Raw genomic sequence first — 26,251 nt, 5'->3', positions numbered from 1 at the left:
CTCCGAACGCTAAAATATTTTGTTGACAACAACCTATATCGGGAGGAATGATCATCATAATAAAATAAGGGAAATCAAAGCTCGCACGGAAAGATATACAGCAGGTGTTCGTTTATTCCGCGCGCTGTTCGAGAGTGCAATAATAGTGAGTTATTGTGAAGATAGTTCGATAAACCCTCTACCAGGCACTTAAATGAGATTTTCAGAGTATCCATGAAGATGCAAATGTAGTATGTACACTCTATTTGCGACACAGAATATGTTATAAAGTCCCGTGACCACAATGGGTGGTGTAACACAAGGAAATTCACTATCCAGCCTTATGTTAACATAGTCTTGCTAAGGGTTTTAAAAGATGCAGGAACCTATACAAGGTGTAGTATCCTGTATAAATCATATTAGCTGCTGGCACACGCAGATGATATTAACATAGCTGCAAGACTGCCAAGAACAATAAAGGAAGCCTTCACAATCCTTAAAAGAGCAGTTATATAGATGAATACACAAATAAAAAGAAAACTTTTACGAATGTAACTAAGAAATGTTACCCAATGAATCCCTATTCGTAGAAATTGATTCATTGTCATTTTGCATTGTTTCACTAATTAGAAAGATGTCAGCTCGAAATCCAAGATTCTCCGCTAACAGGGGCTATCACGGCCTCAGTAAACCTTTTAAATGTCAGTTGCTGCTCACGAAAATTAGAATTATGATGTACAAAGTTTTGGTGAGGCCGCAGCTAACATACTGTCCTGTATCCTGGACACTAATGAAATTCGATAACAAGCAATAACTAGGCATATTTGAAAGACAGATCTTGAGAGAAATTTCAGACCAATTGAAGAAAATTATATCTGAGGAGGACATTCAACTATGAATTATACAGGGTGTCCCAGGGGAATGGCCAATATTCAGGGATATGACAGAAAAATGCTAATGCTCATGGTCTAAAACGCATACATTAAGAGCTATGAGCATTTTTTCATTAGAAGAGAAGTGTTTCACATTAGCGAAGATCAACAAGTAATCATACCTCTTAAGCTCTGCCTTTTAGAGCACATTCTTACTGGACAATTTTTTCTTGTTTTGGTCCATACTATCCGTTCGTAAAATATGGAAAGCAAAAAACTTACAGGAAAAGAGATTTGTTTCACAGTATCGAAGATGAAAAAGTGCTCTTAGTTCTTCAGGTATGCGTGTTGGAACCCATGTTTACTGGACTCTTAGGCTTTTGATGATCGATCCCGTCATATCCCTGAATATTGACCATTCCTCCTTGGATACCTTGTACAATTAATAAAGTGCTTGAAGGAACCAGGTCGGTTGAAAGACAAATACTAAAATGAGACGATGCTTTTGACAGGACCGAAGGAACATTATAATTCAGAAGTGTAGGAGATCGGCACTAAACAGGAAAGAATGGAATAGTCTGACAAAGAAGAACTAAGTTACCAAGCCATGTTGTGCCACCGATAATGATGATGGATGACAAAATGTTCATTTCGTTACGATTCCTGAGTAAACCTGGCCACGAATGAACCACATTATTATTATTATTATTATTATTATTATTATTATTATTATTGATGCTTTCCGAAGAAAGACGAGTCACTTTATTCTACATGATTAGAGAACACAGAAAGTAGTGTAACTCGAATGTAGCGCATCTGTATCTGCATCTACACACATACTTCGCATGGCACCGCTTGGTGCATGACGGAGGTTACCATGTACCGCTACCAGTCATTTAATTTCCTGTTCCATTCACAAATAAAGAGAGGGGAAAACACTGTCTATATAGCTGCCCGTAATTTATCTACTCTTAACTTCTTGGTTCTCACGCGAAATGGGCATCGGTGGCGGTAGAATCGTTCCAACAGTCACCCTCAAATTTTCTCAATATTTCCTCGCGAAAAGAAAGTCGTCTTGCCTCCAGAGATTCCCTTTTGAGTCCAAGAAGCATTGCCATAAAAGTTGTGTGCTGATCGAATCTATCTAGCAGCACGCCTCTGAACTGCTTTGACGTCTTCCTTTAATCCGACCCGGTGAGGATTCCACACGCTCGAACAGTACTCAAGAATGGGTCGCAGTAGTATTCTGTAGGCGGTCTCCTTTATAGACGCGCTACACCTTGGTAAAACATTCCCAATAAACTTAAGTCGACCATTCAACTTCCCTACTACCGTTCTTAAGTGCTCGTTCCATTTCATACAGCTTTGTAACGTCACGTCTGCACATTTAATTGACCTGACTGCGTCAAGCGGCGCACTATTGATGCTGTATTCGTATGATATAGGACTTTTCTAGTGCACTCATCTGTATTAACTTACAATTTCCTACATTTATACCAAACTGCCATTCTTTACACAAACTAGAAATTCTGTCTGTCGTATCGTCCTACAGCCACTTACCAACGACACTTTCCGTTCACCACAGAATCATCAGAAATCAGTAACAAATTTCTGCTACTCTGTCTTTCGAGGATTTACGTATACACAGAATAAGAGTGATCCTATCACACTTCCCCGGAGCACTCCTGATGATATCCTTATCTTTGATGAACATTCTCTGAGAGGGCAACGCACTGCGTTCTATTGCTTAAGAAATCTTCGAACCACTCAGATAACTGGAACATAATCTGTATGTTCGGGCATTCGTTAATAGTCTACTGTGCGGCACCGTGTCAAGCGCTTTCGGTAAATCTAGAAGTATTGAATCTGCCTGTTGCTCTCCGTCGTGGTTTTCAGGATATGCATTATGTGACAAAAGGGCAAGCTGAGTTTCTCACGAGCGATGCTTTCTACCCCCGTATTGAGTTCTCGAAAAACCTTGAGAAATGCGTCGTATTAGAGCTGCGTTTGTTACAGCTAACAAGGAAAATGTGTGACCTCGAACGCTCAGAAACGCACAAAAATGTGCTTAAAATATAAATTGAGCATTAAAAAAGTAGTGGTAAGACCAATTCGAATGTAAAACTGCGACTCTTATCACGAGAGACATTTGAAGATCACCTATTCAAGGGCTAAGAGAGGAACGTGGTAACTCGGAGAAACAAAGCTTCGTAATAATAGGAACCAAAAGACACGTGTTGCAAAGTCATAACTGTCTGCCCACAGTGTCTGAGCAACAAACTTTTTCTGCACAGCTATTGAGTCAAAGCCCGGGATTGAGATTTTCAAAAATCAGATGGCTCTAAGTACTATGGGACTTAACACCTGACGTCATAAGTGTCCTAGACTTAGAACTACTTAAACCTAACTAACCTAAGGACATCACACACATCCGTGCCCGAGGCTGGATTCGAACCTGCGACCGTAGCAGCAGCAGCGCGGTTCCGGACTGAAGCGCCTAGAGCGGCTCGGCCACAGCGGCCGGCGTTTGGGATTTTAATGAAGGAATATAAGAAAAGTGAAACAGAACAATATACACATCTGACGAAACAGTTTTTTCACATTCAATATCGCTTCTGCATTCAAGCAGTCCAGTATCAAATACCACAATAATTACATTTTCAAACGATGATATTGGTGTCATAATCTTCATTTTGCCAATCATATTGTAACACGGTGGTGTACTTCGGTGCAGGAAGTTGACTGTAAATCACAGAGTGAATTCTGATGATGAAATTACGATTTTGTAGCTTTTTGTCTGAGGTATTTCAGTTTGGCATCTCACAAAATCAACGAGCCTTCTCGTGTAAAGCTTATACCGCCTTAAGAAGTAGGCATCAAGAAGTTGGCAATATTTTTCTTTTTTCGGAATGTTTTGACCGATATTGTATCGATATTTTGCTGCTTCATCTTAACAAAGTTTGTCTCGTTAGACTTTGTATAGGCGATCATTCAAATGTCTCTCGTGGCGGCAGACTAGAAGTCGGCCCATTCTGCATTCGAGTTACTTACTTTTTCTAACGCTATGTGAAACACATGTATCCCTGCACGGAATGATATTTCTTCAGAAAGGAACAATAATAATGATTATCACTATGGAGCATTCGTGGCGAGGTCTAATCGAATAGCGAATCGTGATGAAATAAACATTTATTTATCGATTCATTCATGGTCATATAGCCCGCATCTCGTGGTCGTGCGGTAGCGTTCTCGCTTCCCACGCCCGGGTTCCCGGGTTCGATTCCCGGCGGGGTCAGGGATTTTCTCTGCCTCGTGATGGCTGGGTGTTGTGTGCTGTCCTTAGGTTAGTTAGGTTTAAGTAGTTCTAAGTTCTAGGGGACTGATGACCATAGCTGTTAAGTCGCATAGTGCTCAGAGCCATGGTCATATAGCACAGACATCATACCGGAATATGCATCCTTTGAATAGTGCACACTGTATTTGCGACACAGAATATGTTATAAAGTCATGTTACCACAATAACTGGTGTAAGACTAGGAAATTCACTATCCAGTCTTCTGTGAAACATAGACTTGCTAAAGGTTTCAAGAGATTTAGGCATCAATACAAGGTGTATTATCCTGTATAAAGCAGATTACTCGTATCTGCTGGCTCACGCAGATCATTTTAACATAATTGTCGGACTGCCAAGAGCAGTAAAAGAAGCCTTGACAACTGTTAAAAGAGCAGTTATATAGACGAATACACAAAGAAAAGGGAAACGTACGTGGCTGTAACTAAGAAACATTATTCCAATGAGCCTCTGTTCGTAGAAATCGGTTCATTTAAGTGTGAAGAAGCGCAGTTTTGTATGCGAATGGCCGGAACCGCTGGTTTTTTTTTTTTTTATCAACTAGTTATACACGAAGCACATTTTCATGCGGTCCTGAGCGTTCGAAGCGATGCACTTCCCTTGTAAGTATGTACTAGTGAAGGGTATGTTCTAAGGTTTCATCAGGTTGGCTCCAGAAAATAGATGGTAGTTGCCAACCGCAAGGTGGTTGTGTATGCTTTGTATTGTATCTTACATTGTATTTTTTTACGAATTTCGTGGGGAAATCTGTGCCAACTGCACAGATTCCACCACAAAATTCTGGTCCAGGGAACCAGGGGGTTATGAAAGGTATGTGCTAAGGTTTGATCAGGGTAGCTCCAGAAAATAGTCGGTAGCTGCCAACCGCAAGGTGGAACGAGTATAATGTCTTTGAGTAGGAGGATCTTTGATGGTTAAGAGAGCCGGTCGCGCGCAGTAAAAAAACCGAGGAGTCCTAGCTGGGTGCCCGGAGGAAGCAGACGTCTGGCGACAGCTATAAGGTACGTCGCGCTCGCTGCCCCAGACCAAACCTTATCACGTAAATGATAGAAGATACATAATGATTTCAAATTGGTTTTGTTACATAATATTCAGAGTTAGAATTTGTATGTCAAAGGTTTGACACAGTAAGCGTTTGGTAAAATTTTTGTAAGAGTGTTTCGTGCTACGGTAGGATTTGTGTATGACTTAATATTTTAACAATATATATATTGAGATCAACATTGTGTTTCTAGCAGCCTGAATCATAATCCAAATCCTTTACTTAAATTGAATATGAGAATGAGTAGTAGAGTAAAGTTACCCACCAATGAAAGAACCAAGTAAACATCAGGGCCAAAAGTTAATTCTCCATTACCAGCTTAATGCCACTGCACAAACGGCATTATTCTCTTAAATTTTATTGCTGAGTCAAATACATGTTGCATTTCTGGCAAAATGGAGGAGTGCAAGAAACAAGTTCACAGACGCAGTCAGATGCAGGTTTGCTGAATAATTAATTTAGAACAATCTTATCAATGATACTTTCACTAGAAACGAGCGAAATTTGAGCATAGTCAGTGGCCCTATGTACGTGCAAGGCTACTTACGAGGGAAGTTCTCGCGGACGCAGGCCGGCTGCGGGGAGACGCCGCCGTTGGGGTAGAAGTCGAGGTGGCCCAGCGGCTCCGCGAAGGCGGCGATGCCGCCCGCCGTGTGCAGCACCACCACCAGCTCGGCGTCGCCCGAGTCCAGGCGCTGCTGCAGGGGCCGCGAGTCGAACAGCGGCTTGGCCGGGTCCAGCGCTGCAACACGGGGCGCGCCTCACAACACTGTGCGCCGCGGGCACGCTGGCCCGCCAGCTGCGGCGCTCACTGCTCCCGTGTGGGCCGTATGTTCACACACCACACTCGTGCATGCCATGGCCGTCCTTGCGCTCGGAAAAAGCAGGACAGTGAAACGTCTGTCAACAGCACTAGCAGCACTAGTTACATACACAGGGTGGAGGAAAAAATGTAGTGTCGCCCAAAGAAAGAGGTCCCATGACTGAAAGAGGTCTCATGACTGAACCACAACCAAGGGAGGTCACTCCCTGACGCATAAACAAATGAGAGACGTCGGCGTATACTGCCCTCAAGAAATTACACACTCTGCCTGCAGGAAACTACCGGAAGAAGGTGAGCAGCACAGGAGAACATAAGGATATGTGGCTGGAAATGCGCTCCAAATGAGGCGAAGACGGAAATAAAAAGCTTTGACAGTGTAGTTTTCAATGACTGAAAGCACCGATGAGCTCACACCAGGCAAAAGGGGTTGTTCTGCCTGATTTGGCTGTACGGCGGGAGAAATACGTCAGCACATCTACATCGATACTCTGCAGATCACATGTAAGTGCCGGGCTGAGGCTTCATCGAACCACCTTCACGATTCTCTAATATTCCAATCTCGTATAGCACGCGGAAAGAACGAACATCTTTATATTTCCGTATGATCTCTGATTTCCCTTATTTTATCATAGTGATCGTTTCTCCCTATGTAGGTTGGCGTCCACAAAATATTTTCGCATTCGGAGGAGAAAGTTGATTGGAATTTCGTGAGAAGATTCCGCCGCAACGAAAAACGCCAAACCCTGTATATTTTCTGTGACACTCTCTCCCCTATTTCGCGATAATACAAAACGTGCTGCCCCTCTTTGAACTTTTTCGGTGCGCTCCGTCAGTCCTATGTGGTAAGGATCCCTGTCCGCGCAGCAGTATTCTAAAAGATGACGGACAAGCGTAGTGTAGGCAGTCTCCTTAGTAGATCTTTTACATTACTGTCCTGCCAATAAAACGCAGTCTTTGGTTAGCCTTCCCCACAACATTTTCTGTACGTTCCTTCCAATTCAAGTTATTCGTAACTGTAATTTCTAGGTAGTCACACTTTTCGTTATTTGGGCCCGGTTGCCAATTTCCACACGATACAGATATCTTTGCCGGCCGGGGTGGCCAAGCGGTTAAAGGCGCTACAGTCTGGAACCGCGCGGAGTAAATCCCAGAAAGACGAAACTAATAAGAAGTAACAGAAATGAGAACACCGAGAAACTTAACATCAGGACTGACGGTCACGAAGTAGATGAAGTTAAGGACTTCTACTACTTACGCAACAAATTAACCAGAGACGGACGGAGCAAGGAGGACATAAAAAACCGACTAGCACGGGCAAAATGAACATTCCTGGCCAAGAGAAGTCTATTAGCACCAAACATAAGCCTTAATTTGAGGAAGAAATTTCTGAGAGTTTACGGCTGGAGTAGAGCATTGTATGGTAGTTAAACATGGACTGTGGGAAAACTGGAACAGAAGAGAATCGAAGCATTTGAGTTGTTGTGCTACAGATGACTGTTGAAGATTAGATGGACTGATAAGGTAAGGAATAAGGAGATTCTGCGCAGAATCGGAGAGGAAAGGAATAGGTGGAAAACACTGACAAGGAGAAGGGACAAGATGATGGGACATCTGTTAAGACATCAGAGAATAGCTTCCATGGTACTAGAGGGAGAGCCGGCCGGGGCGGCCGAGCGGCTCTAGGTGCTTCAGTCTGGAACCACGCGACCGCTACGGTCGCAGGTTCGAATCCTGCCTCGGGCATGGATGTGTGTGATGTCCTTAGGTTAGTTAGGTTTAAGTAGTTCTAAGTTCTAGGGGACGGGTGACCATAGAAGTTAAGTCCCATAGTGCTCAGAGCCATTTGAACCATTTTGAACAGATATCTTTACCAAGTAGTTTTGCGATTTGTTTCCTTCTTCTGATGACTTTATTAGTCGATAAACGACAGCGTCATCTGCAGAAAATCTAAGACGGCTGCTCAGATTGTCTCCCAAATCGTTTATATAGGTAAGGAAGAGCAAAGGGCGTATAACACTACCTTGGGGAACACCAGAAATCACTTCTGTATTACTCGATGACGTTCCGTTAATTACTACTTACTGTGATCTCTCTGACAGGAAATCACGAATGCAGTGACATAACTGAGGCGATATTGCATAAGCACGCAATTTCACTACGAGCCGCTTGTGTAGTTCAGTGTCAAAAGCCTTCCGGAAATCCAGAAGTACGGAATCAATATCCCTCGACAATCGCACTCAACACTTCATCCGAGTAAAGATCTAGTTGTGTTTCACCAGAACGAAGTTTTCTAAATCCTTGTTGACTGTGTGTCAATGCACCGTTTTCTTCGAGGTGATTCATAACGTTCGAACACAATATATGTTCCAAAATCCTGCTCCTTATCGACGTCAATGATGTGGGTCTGTTATTAAGTGGATTACTCCTATTATCTTTTTTAAATATTGGTGTGATCTGTGCCACTCTCCAGTCTTTGAGTACGGATATTTCGTCGAGCGAACGGTTGTATATGATTAAGTACAGAGCTACTGCATCGGTATACTCACCACCGGTTCATCCTCAATGTGTGGCTGTGACACATGTCAAGGTGCCTCCGTACGGAAACGTGGAAGCGAACTGCAGCTTCATAATTTAATAGCAAAGGCCGGTCTTTCACCAGGGGAGGCAGGGTCACCTGCGGTAAGTTCATATTATGCCTGGCTTGTGAGGTGTTGTGGAAGGATAACTGGTCCCACAGGGCAGTAGCCATTAATCACTACGCAGACAATGTCGCCGAATCGCTACCGATGGTCGTTAGCACCGTACCGCTAAAGCACTAGAACAGGCAAACATTCCCACTTGTCTTGTGTGTTTCGATGTGTGCTTTCAATCATTGAAACCAAAACCATGTCTCCACGTTCAAGTGAGTGCACCTACATTGGAATGCATTTCTCGTAGTACATCCATATAACATCCTTTTTTTCTCAGTGATAGTTGCCTGCAGTTTTTCCCATTAGCAAGTTCGGCCTACATAGTTCAGTGTCAAGTTGAAACAGTATCTCAGGAAAATATGAATTTCGTTTCGACGGATCAGCCGTCTTGATAACACATTAAAATCGTCTTCAGAAAGTTTTAAACTCTGTAGTAAACACATGGAACAAAAAGCTTGCCACCCTCAGGACACATCGTGATAATACCGTGCAACACCCCCGTCTAACCTTACAAATGGAATCTGTTCGGTGAGGTAAACATTATACAAGGTCCTTTCCGTATGCCATATCCAGATTTTGACATCGCTGTTGCTGCATGTCGACAGATACGAAACCAAATAAAATGTCTGTGGGGTACGACAAGGCGCGGTTAAGAATTTCTGTTCTCAGCACTAAATTTTACAGCTGCTACTTTTCAAGCCAGCGGCGGCTCCCCATTTGTTAAAGTGCAGTCTACAGATGTGGTCGATTGCGAACAGTCGGTCGTAGAAAACATACCAATGGTAGGCGAGTGGTAAACTGAATGCTACGGTCGCGTTCCGAGCGAAGTGTAATACATTTCCCAGTCACACTAATTTCATCACCTGTGAAAACTCTGGATAAACAACTTTTGCAGAGCGGGCCGCTGCGAGACGTGCAGGTAAATAGTCAGTGAAATTCTGGAAGGTACCGACTGCAGCGCAGTGGCCAGCTGCGCTAGGTTTCTCGATTGAGCGTCTATGGCATGAACAGCCCGATCGACGTAGTCCCACAGATTCTCGATTGACTTTAAATACGGGATGTCTGGTGCCCAGGAGAGTACGGTAAACTTGTCCTTGTGCTCTTCGAACCACGCACGTACACTGAGAACCGTGTGACAAATTTCATTGGCCTGCTGGTAGATGCCATCGCGCCGAGAAAGTAAAAACTACATGCAGGGGTGGACATGGTTCCTAAGGATAGATACATACTCGTGTTGACCCAGTGTGCCTTCCAGAATGACGAGATCATCCAGGGAGTGTCATTTCCGAGACCTTAACGTTCCCTCCTTATTTGCTTTCAGACGTTTCACACCTTACACGTCAACGACCGTCTTTCCGATGGAGCATGAAATGTGACCCATCGGAAACGGCCATCTCTCGCCACTCAGTGCACGTCGAGTTGCGATACTGGCGTGCAAGTTCCTGCTTTCGTAGCCGATGAACAGCACTTAGCATCGCTGCCTGAACCACGGGCCTGTTGCGGAGACCGATGGATAATAAATTTCGCAGAACGGTAATTGAGGAGACACTGTTGGTAGCCCCGTAGTTCATCTGGACGGTCAGTTGTTCAACAGTTGCACTTCCGTTCGCTCGTACACATCTACGTAGGCATCGTACATCCCTGTCATCTTTGGCCTGTTGTGCACCAAAGTTTCCTCGGTGCCTTTTGGATAGCGCCACTTTGCCATGCTCGTTGTACCTTCACCACGGCGGCACGCGAACAGTTCACAGAGTTTGTCGTTACGGAAATGCTTCCACCCATGACCCGAAAGTCATTAGTCACGAACTTTTGGACGTAAGTTAAATCGCTCCGTTTCTGTTTTATGACAAGGACTGCGCTGTTTTTCGTGTCATCCAGGCACGCTTTATATACCCTCCACTGCCAGTGCTGCCACTGCAGGATCCGTGAATGGACAGCGACAGCTGTACCTGAAGTATCCCCGCAATTCACTGTAAGGCAGTTTGGGGGCATAGACGTAGTTCTTTTTCTCTATAGTAGCTACTCATTACTAACGTACTGCTAGAGCAATAATGCCTAAGGTTTGCATTGGGTGCTGAAAGCATGCAAATATTTCGAGATTCGTTTCAAAGACAGAATATATAAATAACGAAACGGTGTTTCCGCTTTCTCTGTAACTGTTAGGTTTCTGCAGAACAGCGCCGCATTTTTCTTTCACTGTGAGTGGGAAGGTCGCCGCAAAGCAAACGGCGGCACTCCCGTCCTCCCGACGGCGGAAGACTCGCGGCGAGGCCCGTAATATCCAACTCAAGGATTGACAGCAGCTCCCTAAAGCAATTTTCTCTCTGCTTATTTTCCTACTTCTCCACAAAAAGAAGCTGCGTGGGTGTCTACAAAGTTTTTCACCGTGAGTCTGCTTTAGATTTACCTTCCATGCCTGCCGCCACGACAATTTTCGAAGTGATATACATTATCCGCAGCAACTGCCGTATGGCATGGACAGTCAGTAAGTACCTCAAGCAAGAGTTTTCTGAAGTTGCCGTGTCTGTTTGATTTGAAGAAGTGCGACAAGCTCAGGCGCCACCATCGCTCTGTGAGAAACCTCTTATGGTCCAGACATCGAGCACAGTGGCGCACTCTGGTCTCGGGTTTGTGAGGGAAGCGGTTCGTACACTCTGCCGGCCATACACATTTAGATTTCCTATGGTTTCCCTAAAACACCTAATGTAAAGTAATGTGCTATCTGATTTGTATGTGCAGGAGAATGGTGTTCCTCAGGGCAGCGTTTTAAGTGTCACCCTCTTCGCCGTCGCCATTAACAGTATCACGTCCACTATCCGGAGTCCTGTCCAATGCTCCTTGTTTGTGGACGATTTTGTTGTTTTCTGTTCTTCCTCCAATCTTGTCACTGCTAGTCGGCAGTTGCAGCTTACGATACAGCGATTAGAGGCATGGACTGCGAAGACGGGTTTTACCCTTTTCTGCAGACAAATGTGTGTGTGTTCATTTTAATCGTTCTCGACGTCTTTTTACCTCCCCTGAATTGCGTCTGAGGGACACCATTCTTCCTTTTAGCGACACTGTGCGGTTCCTGGGCCTCACTTTTGATTCCAAGTTGTCGTGGTTGTCTCACCTTAAAGACCTCAAGGTGCGGGCCCTGAAGGCACTGAATATTTTGAAGTGTCTGAGCCATCGGTACTGGGGAGCAGATCGGGCGCGTCTGCTGCAGTTCTATAGGGCTTTCGTCCGATCGCGTCTTGACTATGGTTGCACCGTGTATGGGTCGTCAGCAAGGCCTTCGTATCTGAAGATTCTTGATGCAGTACACCATGAGGGTATCAGGCTGGCCACTGGTGCCTTCCGTACCAGTCCCATCCGCAGCCTGTGTGCTGAGGCAGGGGAACCGCCGCTCGCCATCCGGCGGAAACTCCTCATGGTGCGACGGGTGTGTCAATTCCTTGCCTATCCTACCTCCCCTGCGTACCCTACCGTTGCCCGACCGCCTATGGAACGTCTCTTTTCCAGTCGTTCCAAGGCAACGCGACCATTTGGGATTCGTGCCAAGCATTTGCTCGAGTCCCTTGGTGTGGAGCGTGTGGCCCCCCAACGACAAGGTTTTACTCGCCTGCCTCCCTGGTTGCTCCAGAGGCCCAGCGTCCTTTTAGACTTGTCAGCGTACCGGAGGAGTTGCACTCCTGCGTTTGTTTTTATCTCCTTATTTTATGATATTTTAAACCAGCATCCCGACCATGTACCAGTATTTACGGATGGCTCTAAACAGGGGGACTCTGTTGGTTGTGCTGTTGTTTTCCCTGATCGAGTCGTCAAGTTACGGCTTCCTGCGGCGTTTACCATCTTCGATGCCGAATTGTTTGCGATCTTGCGGGCATTGGAGCAGAGTGTGTTCCCAGTCTTAAGTTCCTCATCTGTTCTGACTCCCTGAGTGCCCTTCAGACCATGCAACACTTGTACCCAGCGGATACGGTCGTCCAGAACATCCATGATGCCCTCCTCCACCTGCAACGGCAGGGGAAGGAGGTGTCCTTCTGCTGGGTGTCGGGGCACGTGGGTATTAGGGGAAACGAACTGGCGGATGTGGCTGCCAAAGATGCATGTTCCCTCCCTCACGTTGTTGAATGTGCCGTCCCCCTCCATGCTGTTACCTCCCTCCTGCGTTTTCGTGTTATGCGTCAGTGGGAAGAGGAGTGGCTGGCAGTCGGTGACAATAAGCTGCGTCTGGTCAAGGCTACCACGCGGCCATGGCGTACGTCCTACCAGTCATGCAGGCGGGATGAGGTTCTCCTCACTCGCCTCCGCATCGGGCACAGTCCCTTAACGCATGGTTTTTTACTCCGGCGGGAGGACCCCCCAATCTGCAGTTCTTGTGGCGTCCAGATTACTGTCCGCCACATTTTACTTGACTGTCTTTTATTCTCTGACCAGAGGGCGGTGGTTTCCTTGCCACCGGATTTGCCCTCTATTTTACAAGATGACGCAACGACTGTAGTTAAGGTCTTACGGATTTGTGTCCTGTCCAATTTGTTGCCTCGGATTTTAGGGAGAGGGTTTTAATGTGCTGCTGGGTGACTGGCTCACCCAGGTTTTAGGTAAGAGGTCAGCCAGTCACGATTACCTCCTTGTTTCCCTTCGGTTTCTGTTCTCTTTTCCTTGTGTTTCCTTTCCTTTTTAGTGTGTCCCTTCTCCTCTCGTTTTGCCTCTGTGTGTGAGGATTTGGAACTGCGTCAGGTCTGTGTGTTTTAGCCGTTCTCCTTGTTCGCTGTTTGTCTTAGTCCCTTCACTGCATGTGTTCCTGTTTTTATGCGTTTGGGCGCTGATGACCACGCTGTTTAGCGCCCGTAAACTTCAAACACACACACACACACACACACACACACACACACACACCTAATGTAAATACCAGTAAATTTCCTTTCGAGATGGCCGATTTCCTTCCTCAGTTGCAGCTTGTTCTCCATCTCCAATGACCTCTTCCTCGACGGGATGTTAAACCCTGATCTTCCATTTTTCCTTCCTTCGTGTAAGCTCCGTCAGATCGCCTGCTGTGACACGCTTCGTCTTATATGCTGATGAGATCTGGTTACTCTTCCACATGTACCTCTCACTGAATGATAAACTGAGAAGTCACAGATGTAGTTGTTGTTCTGGTCTTCACTCCTGAGACTAGTTTGATGCAGCTCTCCATGCTACCCTATCCTGTGGAAGCTTCTTCATCTCCTGGTACTTACTGCAACCCACATCCTTCTGAATCTGCTTAGTGTATTCATCTCTTGGTCTCCCTCTACGATTTTTACCCTCCACGCTGCCCTCCAATGCTAAATTTGTGGTCCCTTGATGCCTCAGAACATGTCCTACTAACCGGTCCCTTCTTTTTGTCAAGTTGTGCCACATGATATAGACGAAACTTCTACTCTGTTAGCACTGCAGCTTAATGATATTCCGTCTTTTGTGAAATGTAATGCATATGTATTGCCTCTTTTATGTAGTACGTCATATGACTAATGTGCCACCTAGTTTTTATCCGTTTTCTCCGCCAAGCCTATCCTTTACCTTAGATTTCGTTTTTATTTTTATTGTATTACTCTTGGTTTTGCTATGTTGTTTCGATGTATCTTACCGTTTTTACCGTCTTTGTTGAATAACATTCTTCGTTTTTAACTATTTTTCACCTATGTTTGGCTTGTCGAACGCGTTCATCGCTACGTTGAGCTGGTATTCACGCCACCCGGTAGCCGTGTTTGTTACCTTGTACGTAATGTCATGTTTTGTTACTCAGTTGTACTCTGATGCTAGATACTTATATATGACGCCATATTATCTGTATCATACTCCCTACCTCCACTGATATGTTCATTTTAATTTATGTTCTTATAAAGTTTTGTCAATTTTATTAATTTAAAGAAAGCTGTGCTCCTAATTAACTTTCTAGACTTTCTTCAGATATTCTGAAGAAGAGTTTATTCGAAGAGCGTCAGTGTAGATGAGTTGCTGAACTTCAAGTGACAAATTTTCCTGCAGTGACCATAAAAGCAGTTTGTAAAAAATTTACATGTCCATTAAATGGTCGCACTTCTCTTGCGTGGTCATATGTCACATCTCAAAGAAAAACTGATACATGAATTTCGATCGGCGCCCCGTACCATTACTCCAAGTGCTAGGCCGTGTATTATGAAGACGAATACAAGTTGATGACGTTCGTTCTGTTCGGAAATGCCACATACTGATATGCCTAACACGATGGTGTGGCCAGAGCTGGGACTCGTCCCAAAAGAAGTCCTGCTGCTACTACTGCGTCCGGTGTCGAATTAGAGCGCACCAGCATAACAGCTCGCCCCTCTCTTCAAAATGGTCGCCAAACTGGCAGTCGGTGGTGCTGCAGGCGTCGTCGTCCTGGCCGGGTCGGCACTACTCTTACTGCTAATGAGGCCATTTTCAGACCCCAGGACGTGACCCGGCCGTACGATGCTGCGCACACAAAGCGAACAACATTTCCTCCCTCGCGCTCTGCAGGCGGTCGAGGCCACTGAGAGCCTGCGTGGCGTCGAGCACGGTCCTCCTCAACCCATCGACCATAATCGTGTAACGGTCGTGGGTTGTCGACCAGCACGAGCACTAATATCACGAAACAATAAACTGCAGTTTCAATAGGCCACGATGCTGCCACTGAGGAATTCGGACACATGCTAGCGGACGTTTCTTCATATACGAGGCGTAACTCGATCGTATCACAAACAGCAATCATTCCCGTTCGATTTCCGAATAAAAATGCCACTATATGGACTTTAGCTATACACAGAATGTACATGGCATTATTCATTGCTACTTTTTGCAGTTCCACTGATTTGCGTATCGAAACGTGTTGTACCCTTCATGCCAGTTTGAAGTTTGTTGCGTGTCGCTTTCATGATATTACAACTTTAATTGTCAGTAGTACACAAAAATAATGCAGCTTACATCTTTTTTGATAATCAAGGACGCACTTGGACAACTTGGCTGTATGTGATTTTTCACATTGTCAGTAAGATAAACAGCATCGGTGGCGAATGACAGCAGAAGATTTACTTATGGGTTTTGCCTTTTTGAGGAATCTTTAGAATTTCTACATGGGAAAAAATAAATAGAAATAGATAGTCCTAGCTAGCATAAGAAGATGGTAAAGAATTCTTAAATGCTATAGAAAAAAAAAACAGAAAGGAGGACTTTCATTTGCGGATAACGCATCAGTCAAAAATAGACAAAATCTTGTTAAATACCTAGAACGAAAAAGTATAAAACTTTAAAATTTTTTAAAAACTATTGACCGAAACTGGGAACGAAAAGCCAAATTCGAATTGAAACCGTAAAAATGACGACGATTCTTACTTTCGGCGAAGGCATCCAGCAATGCTAAGATAGGGCCTTACATGTAAACTTGAAAGATACATATTGCAGCACACATTCTAGGAGTCGTGAATGCATAACAAGATCCGCGCACGCTATGCTACACTCACAGACTGCGGACGAAGTGGACGGAAATTCCAGTAGGCAGCGTTTATATGTTTGAAAATACATACAAGGCAGCGTTTATATGTTTGAAAATACATACAATAGGTAATATTAAACTAAAACATATAGTGGCAATGAAAGTGGAAAATAGATTTAAAACATGTAATAGTAGTAAAATAAACATAAAAGCAGTTGGAGAAAGGATAAAATATCTAACGTTAAAGCGCCATCTGTAAGCATCAAGAGTAAAAACAAGATATGCGTGAGAAATAATAGGCATTGTAGCTCCTCTACAAAACAGACATACATTACGTAAAGTCTAACGCTATTGAATTTGCGATCTGAAGTTTTCCCGGCATATTTCCAATTTGAACAGTTCTCAGGTATCCGACCGGGTAGCGTCGTAATTTCTCCACAATATTTCGGCACACGTACACGCTGCCATCTTGTTGCTGGGACACAGTGTATACAGAAAACCTACACACACCGATTTGTACCTAAATGCCTTCAGTTGCCACCACAACTCCCAGCGCGAAGGCGTTCTGCGCTCACTTGTTCACAGGGCACGATCGATCTGCGATCAGGAGAACCTTCCAGCAGAACTGCAGCAGCTCGAGACAACATTTTGGAAAAATGGGTACAACCAGAAGCAAATAAGACGCGCACTCAAACAGACTGCGCCAAGAGAACAAGAACAAGAAACAGAAGAACACAAGTCATTGGCGTGCATTCCGTTTGTCGGAAACACCTCAAGAAAAATCGGTAGAATCCTGGGGAAACACAATGTGAAATGTGTATTCGGACCCCCGGAAAAAACCTTGACTTTACTGGGGTCAGTGAAAGATGACCTATGCCTTCGAAAACCAGGCGTTTATCAAATTCCCTGTCAGTGCGGAAAATCATACATTGCGGAGACAGTCCGCACTGTAGAAGGGAGGTGCCGCGAACACAAGCGCCATACCGAATTACGCCAGGCCACTAAATCAGCCGTGGCTGACAATTGTATAAAGACTGGCCATACTATGGACTGTGAAAAAACAAAAATACTCTGTCCATCCTCCTACTTCTGGGACTGCGTTATTAAAGAGGCCATTGAAATCCGACTAATTAATAAACACAGCAGCCTTCAACTTAGTCAGGCTTGGAACCCTGCACTCAGTCTGGAGAGAAAGATGCGGTCCCAGAGATCGAGGACAGCCCCCGACGACGGCAACAGGGAGACTGCAGACCCCACTTCAGACCCAGGCGCCGCTTCCCCCACCACCTCCAGTAACAGCCGCTCCGGCAGCACCGAAGACACCAGGAGAGGAACGGAGGAGAGGGTAACGGTTAGTATGTATAGGGCGCCGAAAGGAACAGCACAGCATTCGTCAGGAATCACCTGAAGATGGCAGCGTGTACGTCTGACGAAATATTCTGGAGAAATTACGACGCTAACCGGTCGGATACATGAGAACTGCTCAAATTCGCTATTGAATTTGTTATTACCCCTTAGAAAATTACATTTTATCCTTCAAGGGGTAATTACCTCTTAGGTTAAGAACCACTGTATTAGACAAAGCAGAGCGTCTGGCACGACTGGACAGTTGGCACGCCTGCCGCAGCACTCACCGGTGATCCTGTGGACGCGGCCAGCTGTCATGGCGTGCCCCACCTGCCCCATGACCTGCGCGCCCAGGCTGAAGCCTAGCAGGTGGAAGTCTGCGTCGCGCGCGCCCAGCCCCACGATGAGCGCGTCCAGCAGGGCTGCCACCCTCTCGGCCACCACCGTCGTATTGGACGCCGCGTCACGGTAGTCGCCGTCCGCCAGCCGCCCCCAGTGCACCGCCACGAAGTGCACGTCCGCCGCCTCCAGCACGGCTGCAACAGCGAGGCGCAGCTGCTATAGGTTCACCGCGTCAGAAGTGTTGCTCCCTGGCATGTCAAAGATGCAGTTACACTGGACACTTGTACATCGTTGGCCTAGAGATGAAAATAATAGCATGGAAAGTCTGGACTAGTAACCAGAGCAATCTACACCTACATCTATATCACGACTTCGCAGTTCACACTGAAATGCGTTGCAGAGGGTTCTTTCCCACACCATCAGACTATTTCTCTACCGTTCCATTCCATAACAGGTGCCGGAAATATGAGCACTTGAATCTTTATGTACTACCTCTGATTTCTCTTATTTTATTACGACGGCGATTTTTCCCTATGTAAGCTGGCGACAGTGAAATATTTCCACAGTCGGACGAGACAGTAGGTGAATGAAATTTCGTGAGAAGGTCTCGCCGCAACGAAAAATGCGTTTGTTTTACTGATTGTACCTCAACTCACACGATATCTGTGACATTTCCTCCCCTATTTTGCTATAATACATAACAAGAGGCCCTTCTTTGGACTTTTTCGATGTCCCCCGTCAAACCTGCCTGGTAAGGACCACATACCGCGCAGCATTGCTCTATCAGATGACGAACAAGTGTAATGCAGGCAGTCTGTTTAGTAGATCTGTTGCACCTCGTAAGTGTGCTGCCAATAAGGCGCAGTCTTTGGTTTGTCTTTCCCACAACATTATCTACGCGATCGTACCAGTTTAAGTTCTTCGCAATCGTAATTCCTAGGAATCCAGTCGAATCGCCAGTCTTTAAAATTGTGTGCTTTATCGTGTAACCGTAATTTAATGGATTTCTTTTCGCACTCCTGTGGATGACCTCACACTTCTCCTTACTGAGAGCAAAAATTGCCACTTTTCGCATAATACAGATGTCGTGTCTAAGCCGCTTTGCAATTCGTTTTGGTCTTCAGATGATTCTACTAGACGGCAAATGTGAGCATCATCTGCAGACGATCTGTGAGAGCTGCTCAAATTGCCTCGTAAATCGTTTACATAGATTAGGAACAGCAGAGGGCCTATAACACTTCTTTGGTGAACGCCATATATCAATTTTATGTTGCTCGGTGATTTTCCGTCGATTACTAAGTTCCTTGACGTTTCTGACAGGGAATGACAAATCCAGTCGCACAACTGAGATGATACTCCATACGCACGCAGGTTGAATACAAGACGTGAGGAACGGTGTGAAAAGTCTTCTGGAAATCTAGGAATGTGGAATTAATAGATGGTCTGTCCACAGCATTCATTACTTCGTTCCAATAAACAGCTACTCGTGTTTTACATCAACGATACTTTCTGAATCCATCCTGATTGTGTGTCGACAGATCGTTACCCTCGAGGAAATTCATAATGTTCGAGCACAGTCTTTGCAGAAGTGGATCATATGCAGTACAGCTCTCGCAGATTGGCGTGAGACCGGTGCGGATACGTATTCCCGTCTTGTATACTGGGCGAATTTACCCTTTCGATCCGAAGGGTTGGTCACTTAATTTGCCTGTTGAGTGTTTTTTGTGTTTCCGTTGTTACAACTTTACTACACAGCATTGTACCACCGTCTTCGTTCACCATAGGTGCACGGAAAGTTCTTCATAACAAGGCTCTTGGGCTCTTGTTATCATATGCAATATCATTACATTCATGTCGGGAGAGCAAACGATGAAGCAAAAATTTGATTAAAAATGTGCAATTTACGAAAATGTCAGTTGATTGAATTTCCACGTGACACTTGTTCTGTTATTATATTATCAGTATAACAGTAACGGATGTTGTCTGCTAATCCAAATTTTTACCCTTTTTTATGGATTTCTTCTAGCAGCGTGTAATCGGACTTGTTTTGTTTTTGTTAATTCTTTGTTTAGATGACTGTTTCTTATTTGGTACTCCAATGAGAAACAGTTGAGTTTGAGCGTTTATATTTGTCGAAGCATAGGTCATACTGACATAACATATGGATACAATCATATGCAGGGTAACTAGCGGTAGCTTACAAGTTATACGAGACGGCCATTAACGCGTAGGCTTCAGCTACCGAGCTGCACCTCCGTTACCGCTCGGCGGCCGTTCACAGCTGAGGCCCACTGCTACATCTGTTCCATTCCCCACTGCGCCTTCCGTACAATTATGGACCAAGTGGTTTTGTCCACACACCTTCTTTTGAATGTTTCGTTGGCGACGCCTGACGTAAAGTTAACGAGACGGATAACACAAACAGATTAATGACTTCAGACGTAGCAACAGTCCTTCTCAGACTGCTGGTCACCAACAAATCTGTATCTCTACATTATTACGTATGACCACTACAAAACTGCTAATATATTTATTGTTCTGCAATTAATTTAAGCATTGTGTAGTCGTTTGACACACTGTAGAAGTTTATAATGTTGTATGCTATATCTCCCAGAGTTTTAGACGTAAGCTATACAGTGTTGTCAGAAACAATCTGAAAACTTTGTAAGTTGGAGCAGTGCATAGTACATCATGTCGCCCAGAACATGTACCTCCAAAGTACTAATTAGATAAATAAAATGACTACATTTTCACTCTGCAGCGAAGTATGCGCTGATCTGAAATTTCGTAGCAGATTAAAACTGCATGCCGGTCTTGGTCTCGAATCTAGGACCTTTGCTTTTCGCGGGCATATGATTTTAGCAGCTTTATGGTGACTACATACTAAAATGTGGAGCACAACTTGGAGGTGTGTGTGCACGTACCATCATGATACTAAAAAGCTACCCACTGCGAGGCAGTATTGGATGATATCTTTTACATGGTCCTTCCTAGAAATTAACACTCTACTGGAATCATAGCATATTGATATTTTAAGCAAATTTGAACACAAGATTTAAAAACTGCTGCTGACTCGCAGCTACCAAGTTCCGGCGCTCAAGGAGAGCCTAGCAGTGCAGATTGGGAAGCCAGCTCGCAGGATTGTAGACTAACGATACGCCTCCAATTACAGGTTTTTTTGGGGGGGAGGGGGAGCCGGGGGATCGTCATTCTTCTGACTCGCTTCATGCGGCCCGTCATGAACTTCTTTTCCTGTGCCAACCTCTTCATCTCAGAGTAGCACTTGTGACCTACGTCCTTAAGTATTTTCTGGATGTATTCCTCTGCATATTTTGCCGTCTACAGCTCCCTCTAGTTCAAATGGTTCAAATGGCTATGAGCACTATGCGACTTAACTCCTGAGCTCATCAGTCCCCTAGAACTTAGAACTTCTTAAACCTAACTAACCTAAGGACATCACACACATCCATGCCCGAGGCAGGATTCGAACCTGCGACCGTAGCGGTCGCGTGGTTCCAGACTGAAGCACCTAGAGCCGCTCGGCCACCCCGGCCGGCTCTCCCTCTAGTACCATGGAAGCTATTCTCTGATGTCTTAACAGATGTCCTATCATCTTGTCCCTTCTCCTTGTCAGTGTTTTCCACATATTCCTTTCCTCTCCGATTCTGCGCAGAATCTCCTTATTCCTTACCTTATCAGTCCATCTAATCTTCAACAGTCATCTGTAGCACAACAACTCAAATGCTTCGATTCTCTTCTGTTCCAGTTTTCCCACAGTCCATGTTTCACCACCATACAATGCTGTACTCCAGCCGTAAACTCTCAGAAATTTCTTCCTCAAATTAAGGCTTATGTTTGGTGCTAATAGACTTTTCTTGGCCAGGAATGTTCATTTTGCCAGTGCTAGTCGGTTTTTTATGTCCTCCTTGCTCCGTCCGTCTCTGGTTAATTTGTTGCGTAGGTAGTAGAAGTCCTTAACTTCATCTACTTCGTGACCGTCAGTCCTGATGTTAAGTTTCTCGGTGTTCTCATTTCTGTTACTTCTTATTACTTTCGTCTTTCTGGGATTTACTCCCAATCCATACTCTGCACTGATTTTGCTGTTCATTCCAGGCAGCAGATCATGTAATTCTTCTTCATTTTCACTCAGGATAGCAATGTCATCAGCGAATCGTATCATTGATATCCTTTCACCTTGAATTTCAATTCCACTCATGAACTTTCTTTTATTTCCATCATTGCTTCCTCGATGTACAGATTGAACAGTAGGGGCGAAAGACTACATCCTCGTCTTTCACCGTTTGTAATCCGAGCAATCGTTCTTGGTCGTCCACTCTTATTATTCTCTCTTGGCTCCTGAACACATTGTATATTACCCCTCTCTCCCTATAGCTGACTGGGGTAAGCTATAGGGGAGCGGTAACAACAGGTTAATTCTTACTAAACAGCAAAAGCAGCAGACAACCACTTTTAAAAATGCTTTTTATTAGGAACAAACAACGTCGTTACCGGTTTCGAACCGACGGCCATTCACATTTAACAGATTTTAAGTGAGCAGCAGTCTGTCAATGAACAGGTGAATGGGAAAACAGGAACGGTGTTATTTATTCTTAATAAATGGCGTTGTTAATAGTGCCCAATTACTGGTTCGCTTTTTTTGCAAAACTTAACATGTATTTTTTCACAGTCATGGTCTTTCGATGAAGTTGCATGCAGCCAATTAAAACTCTATTGCCTATAGGCGCGTACTACAATGATTAGTAAATGTAAGTAATGCAAAATATTTTTGCCTCATTTTAGAGTATGTGACATTTCATTCGAGGAAGCGTTTACGCTGTGAGATAAGGACCAGGGCAAACCAGTGGTACCATACGTTTGGTGTCTAACTCAGTGCGTGAATGAGTGGAAGACGACGTCGTCTGCCATTTGGAATGAGGTCGTATGCCATTTGGACGGACGATGCCCTGACGGAGTCCATCAACCACGCTAATGTTATTTCTGTATGGTTCTCTATAGTTTCATTCTTAAGAGAACCAGTCTCCATGAAGCAAAGTCCGAGAATTGTATATCATAAAATACGTTCTGCAGTTTGCCCTGTATCAAATGGCAAAGAACTTCTTGTTCGTGAATCTCCAGAAAATGTCTCCGAGAGCTTTAATAAATCCTCAAATGAAGATGGAACATAGTTTTATTAGAGAAATGCAGATTTTTCTACAAGTATGTCAGCCTAGATTTACCAGGGACACTCATGAGGAAACTCGATTTTCTTAAAAATAAGACAGAACTTCTTCATCGCGGAACGATACACGTAAGTGCACCAATATGTGAAAATGTCCATATGTTGCAATGGAGCTAATGAAATGGAGCAGTCCGCTATTGCCAAAATATCTCGAGGACACATATGGTCTGACGGAAGCAATAATACGATGGATAGTCGCGAGCAACGGCGACTGGTCAGTGACTCTTCAAGGACCATTCTTAATGTAATACTTTTATTCACTGGCAATAAATTATCTTCTGTTAGTATGGCGTATGCTACCAATACAAAATGAAAAGATGAAAATATAATAAATATCCTGCTATCCTACTAAGCTCTATAGCAGTGATAAATCTGTGGGGATTTTAAAGTCGTTGACAAATTATTAGAACTGGGGTCCATTTACACCGATTACTGTTGTTTCCTAGGTGAGTGGCAAAGCCGTTGTAGTCACAGAAAATTCACTGGAAGAGACAGTCATTAAATTTTCAAAAAAAAAATTGTATCTCAAACAGTGATGGAGCCAGGCAAATTTGCGCTTCCGGCACTGCTTACAAAATTAGAGATTGCGAAGAATTTCGTGAAATGTTGACAAGTAAATGACTCTGCATTCAGTCACTTAGTTCAAACGTTCTCCAGGCTCAGTTTCGTAAAAGTGAATGTACGTGTGTTTATGAGTCCACAGGACAAACAACTATTTAAAGACATATAATCTGAATTAATGCCAAAGGAATAGGAGGAAACTACATAACAGCTGCTTTAAAAAAGTGTCGCTTGACTTTAGGGAATCTTTGAAACAGAAAATTTGTGGGTGTCGTGCTATGAACGACTGCAATGACACATTCACTAAAATGTCTTTTTTTTTTGCAACAGTACGTGAATTGCGTCCCGTAAAACTGCAGCGACGCAAGCAACGAACTTGCTGAGTGCTTTCACTAGGATATTTCTCTGGAGGATCAAAGGGATGGAGTCTAGCCATCTTATGTTGAGTATAGTGCAAAGGTAGGGTCCTGCAGCACAGCGCTAGAGAAAGACCAAAAAGGAAGGTTGTTACAGTATTTAATGTTAATTTTTTTTATTTTTGTAAGGTATATAAAAAAAGACGTTATCTTCAAAATGAGAGTAAATCAATAAGTTTAACTCTCATTTTAGTTTTCCATGGCCCAAGAAACATACGGAAATCATATTAGATTCAGGATAACATTCAGCTTTTCAAAATTTGTATAACATGTTGTATAAGTTGTTCCATCTACGAATAACAACAAAGTTAGCACTTACAATGGGAATACGATAAGCTGTGTCTGCAATACAGTGATATTACGCTGCCCTGCCAGCGGCATCTGACCACGGTCTGCAGTTAGGGGAGAGTTTAGATTGGTTGCTTGCATGTTGCCTGCATCAAATCTCCACTGCGAATCGTTGATGAACTCCAGACATCCAATCTCCGGTACCAATACGGCCTTTGACGTGCGTCTACAAAAAGTATACACTGAAAATTCTGCCAGTGACGTATGCAACGGATTACCCATCCCCGGTTTCTTACATTACATCAGTCTACCCCACTTTGGATTAAATTTCATCCTCGTTCCATGCACAATGAGATTTTTCAGTCTAACGGTGACCTAGTTAAAATTTATCAGCCGGGAAATTAAAATCGTTATCGTATCAGATCGAACAGTTTTAACAAATCGTAAACTTAAATCATACCGAAATGTTTCGGAGCAGGGGCACACACGAGGCTGCGGTGGTATTTTGGTATGTAGTGCAGCAGAATTATCACAACGGTAGCGTGATAATGAAAGCGGAATGTCTCATTTTTACCAACCAGGCACTATAGCTGATAATGTGGTAACAAAATTATTCATCTAGCTACAGACATAAAGTCACAATATGGACTTCCTTATGGAGGCCAGCCAAAACGCATTACCTATTCACTATAGATGGTGTCCTACAAGACACATATCGTTTCGTAAACTGTTTCTGCACCGGAAGGACGAATTATGACGAGTGAAAATATGGAAAGGGTTGAGTATTACATCGTGCAGTTGACACTGGCATCATTTTATCTACGTAGCTATCTTTATTTAAATGAAGTGAACTATTTTTAACGACGTTATGGGACATTGGCAAAGAGATTGAATGTTAACGTGATGCGTGTTGTTGTTTTCAGTGAATGTACTAGCAAAAATAAGCTGAAATGTGCTAAATGTTTTGATTTACCGACTGTCAGTTTCTGCTGAGACATAAACACTACACAATGATGCAGAAACTGTTATAAACTGAAAGCCAAAGTCTCCACATTTGCCGCAGTTACCTTCCGTTTTACACTAAGTACTGAATTTAAAAGATTCAGCGTTTTAGTTTCAGCAGCTTCCAAATTCCGCAGACAAAACTGTGCAATTCGATTTAATAACACCAAAGTACTACCAGTAGCTGTCGATTAGAAATATTTGCTAGTATGAATCGTAAAAGTTTTGTTGGTATATATATACAGTAATGGGCATATATATACAGTAATGGGTTTTAAATATGGGATGTTTGGAAATTCCCATTTCAAACTTCTAGGACTTGTAGAGGGGAGTGAGTACATAATATTTTGAATAGGAAACCATGTGTGGAAACGTGTCGTTGTTCAGATGTGTAATGTATCCACGTCTGCTAAGGGAAAGAGAAAAGTCTCAGCACCTCTTGCCCTGGTATGCAATAGGGTAGACATGATGACGTGTACTACGTCCTATGGTCACCTGACGTCACTTAACGTCTGCCTTGCAACGAGAATTCGGACATGCGGCGTTGCCGTGCATCACCACAGTGCTGCTTCTTGAAGCTGAAACACCTGTTTTCTCGGAGCTGTTGCGTGACTTGGGCAGAAATTTTTTGCAATGGCGTGCTACGTTGCGGAAAACGTTCATGACACAGCAAACTAGCAGCTCTTCCATTACCTTCGCCATACAGAAGGAACATGCCCGTGTATTCCGAAAACATGTACCGAATCATGTTTACTGTATCGAAGAAGCAAAGGCATTGGAAGGAAATGTTGAACGGATGTTTCCGTTCAAACTGTTACCTAATAATTGCACTGCTCACG

The 26,251-nt window shown here is 44.0% G+C and overlaps 2 protein-coding genes across 2 annotated transcripts in view; one reads left to right on the top strand and one right to left on the bottom strand.

Moving 5' to 3' along the window:
* LOC126175331 (GTP-binding protein Di-Ras1) overlaps positions 1-26,251 on the top strand; it is a 1,524,693-nt gene that overhangs the window by 522,384 nt on the left and 976,058 nt on the right. The gene's annotated exons all lie outside the window — the stretch shown is intronic.
* LOC126175330 (pancreatic lipase-related protein 2-like) overlaps positions 1-26,251 on the bottom strand; it is a 379,377-nt gene that overhangs the window by 33,463 nt on the left and 319,663 nt on the right. Inside the window, exons 4-5 of the mRNA XM_049922046.1 lie at positions 17,852-18,100; positions 5,793-5,987 (exon numbers count right to left, since the gene is read on the bottom strand). Coding sequence (XP_049778003.1) covers positions 5,793-5,987; positions 17,852-18,100 — 444 coding nt within the window. The remainder of the gene's footprint in view (positions 1-5,792; positions 5,988-17,851; positions 18,101-26,251) is intronic.

The sequence above is a fragment of the Schistocerca cancellata genome, chromosome 3 (genome assembly GCF_023864275.1).
Source record: "Schistocerca cancellata isolate TAMUIC-IGC-003103 chromosome 3, iqSchCanc2.1, whole genome shotgun sequence".
NCBI classification, from domain to species: Eukaryota; Metazoa; Arthropoda; class Insecta; order Orthoptera; family Acrididae; genus Schistocerca; species Schistocerca cancellata.
The sequence above is the reverse complement of the archived record's forward strand: the minus strand, read 5'-3'. Positions and strand labels throughout refer to the sequence as shown.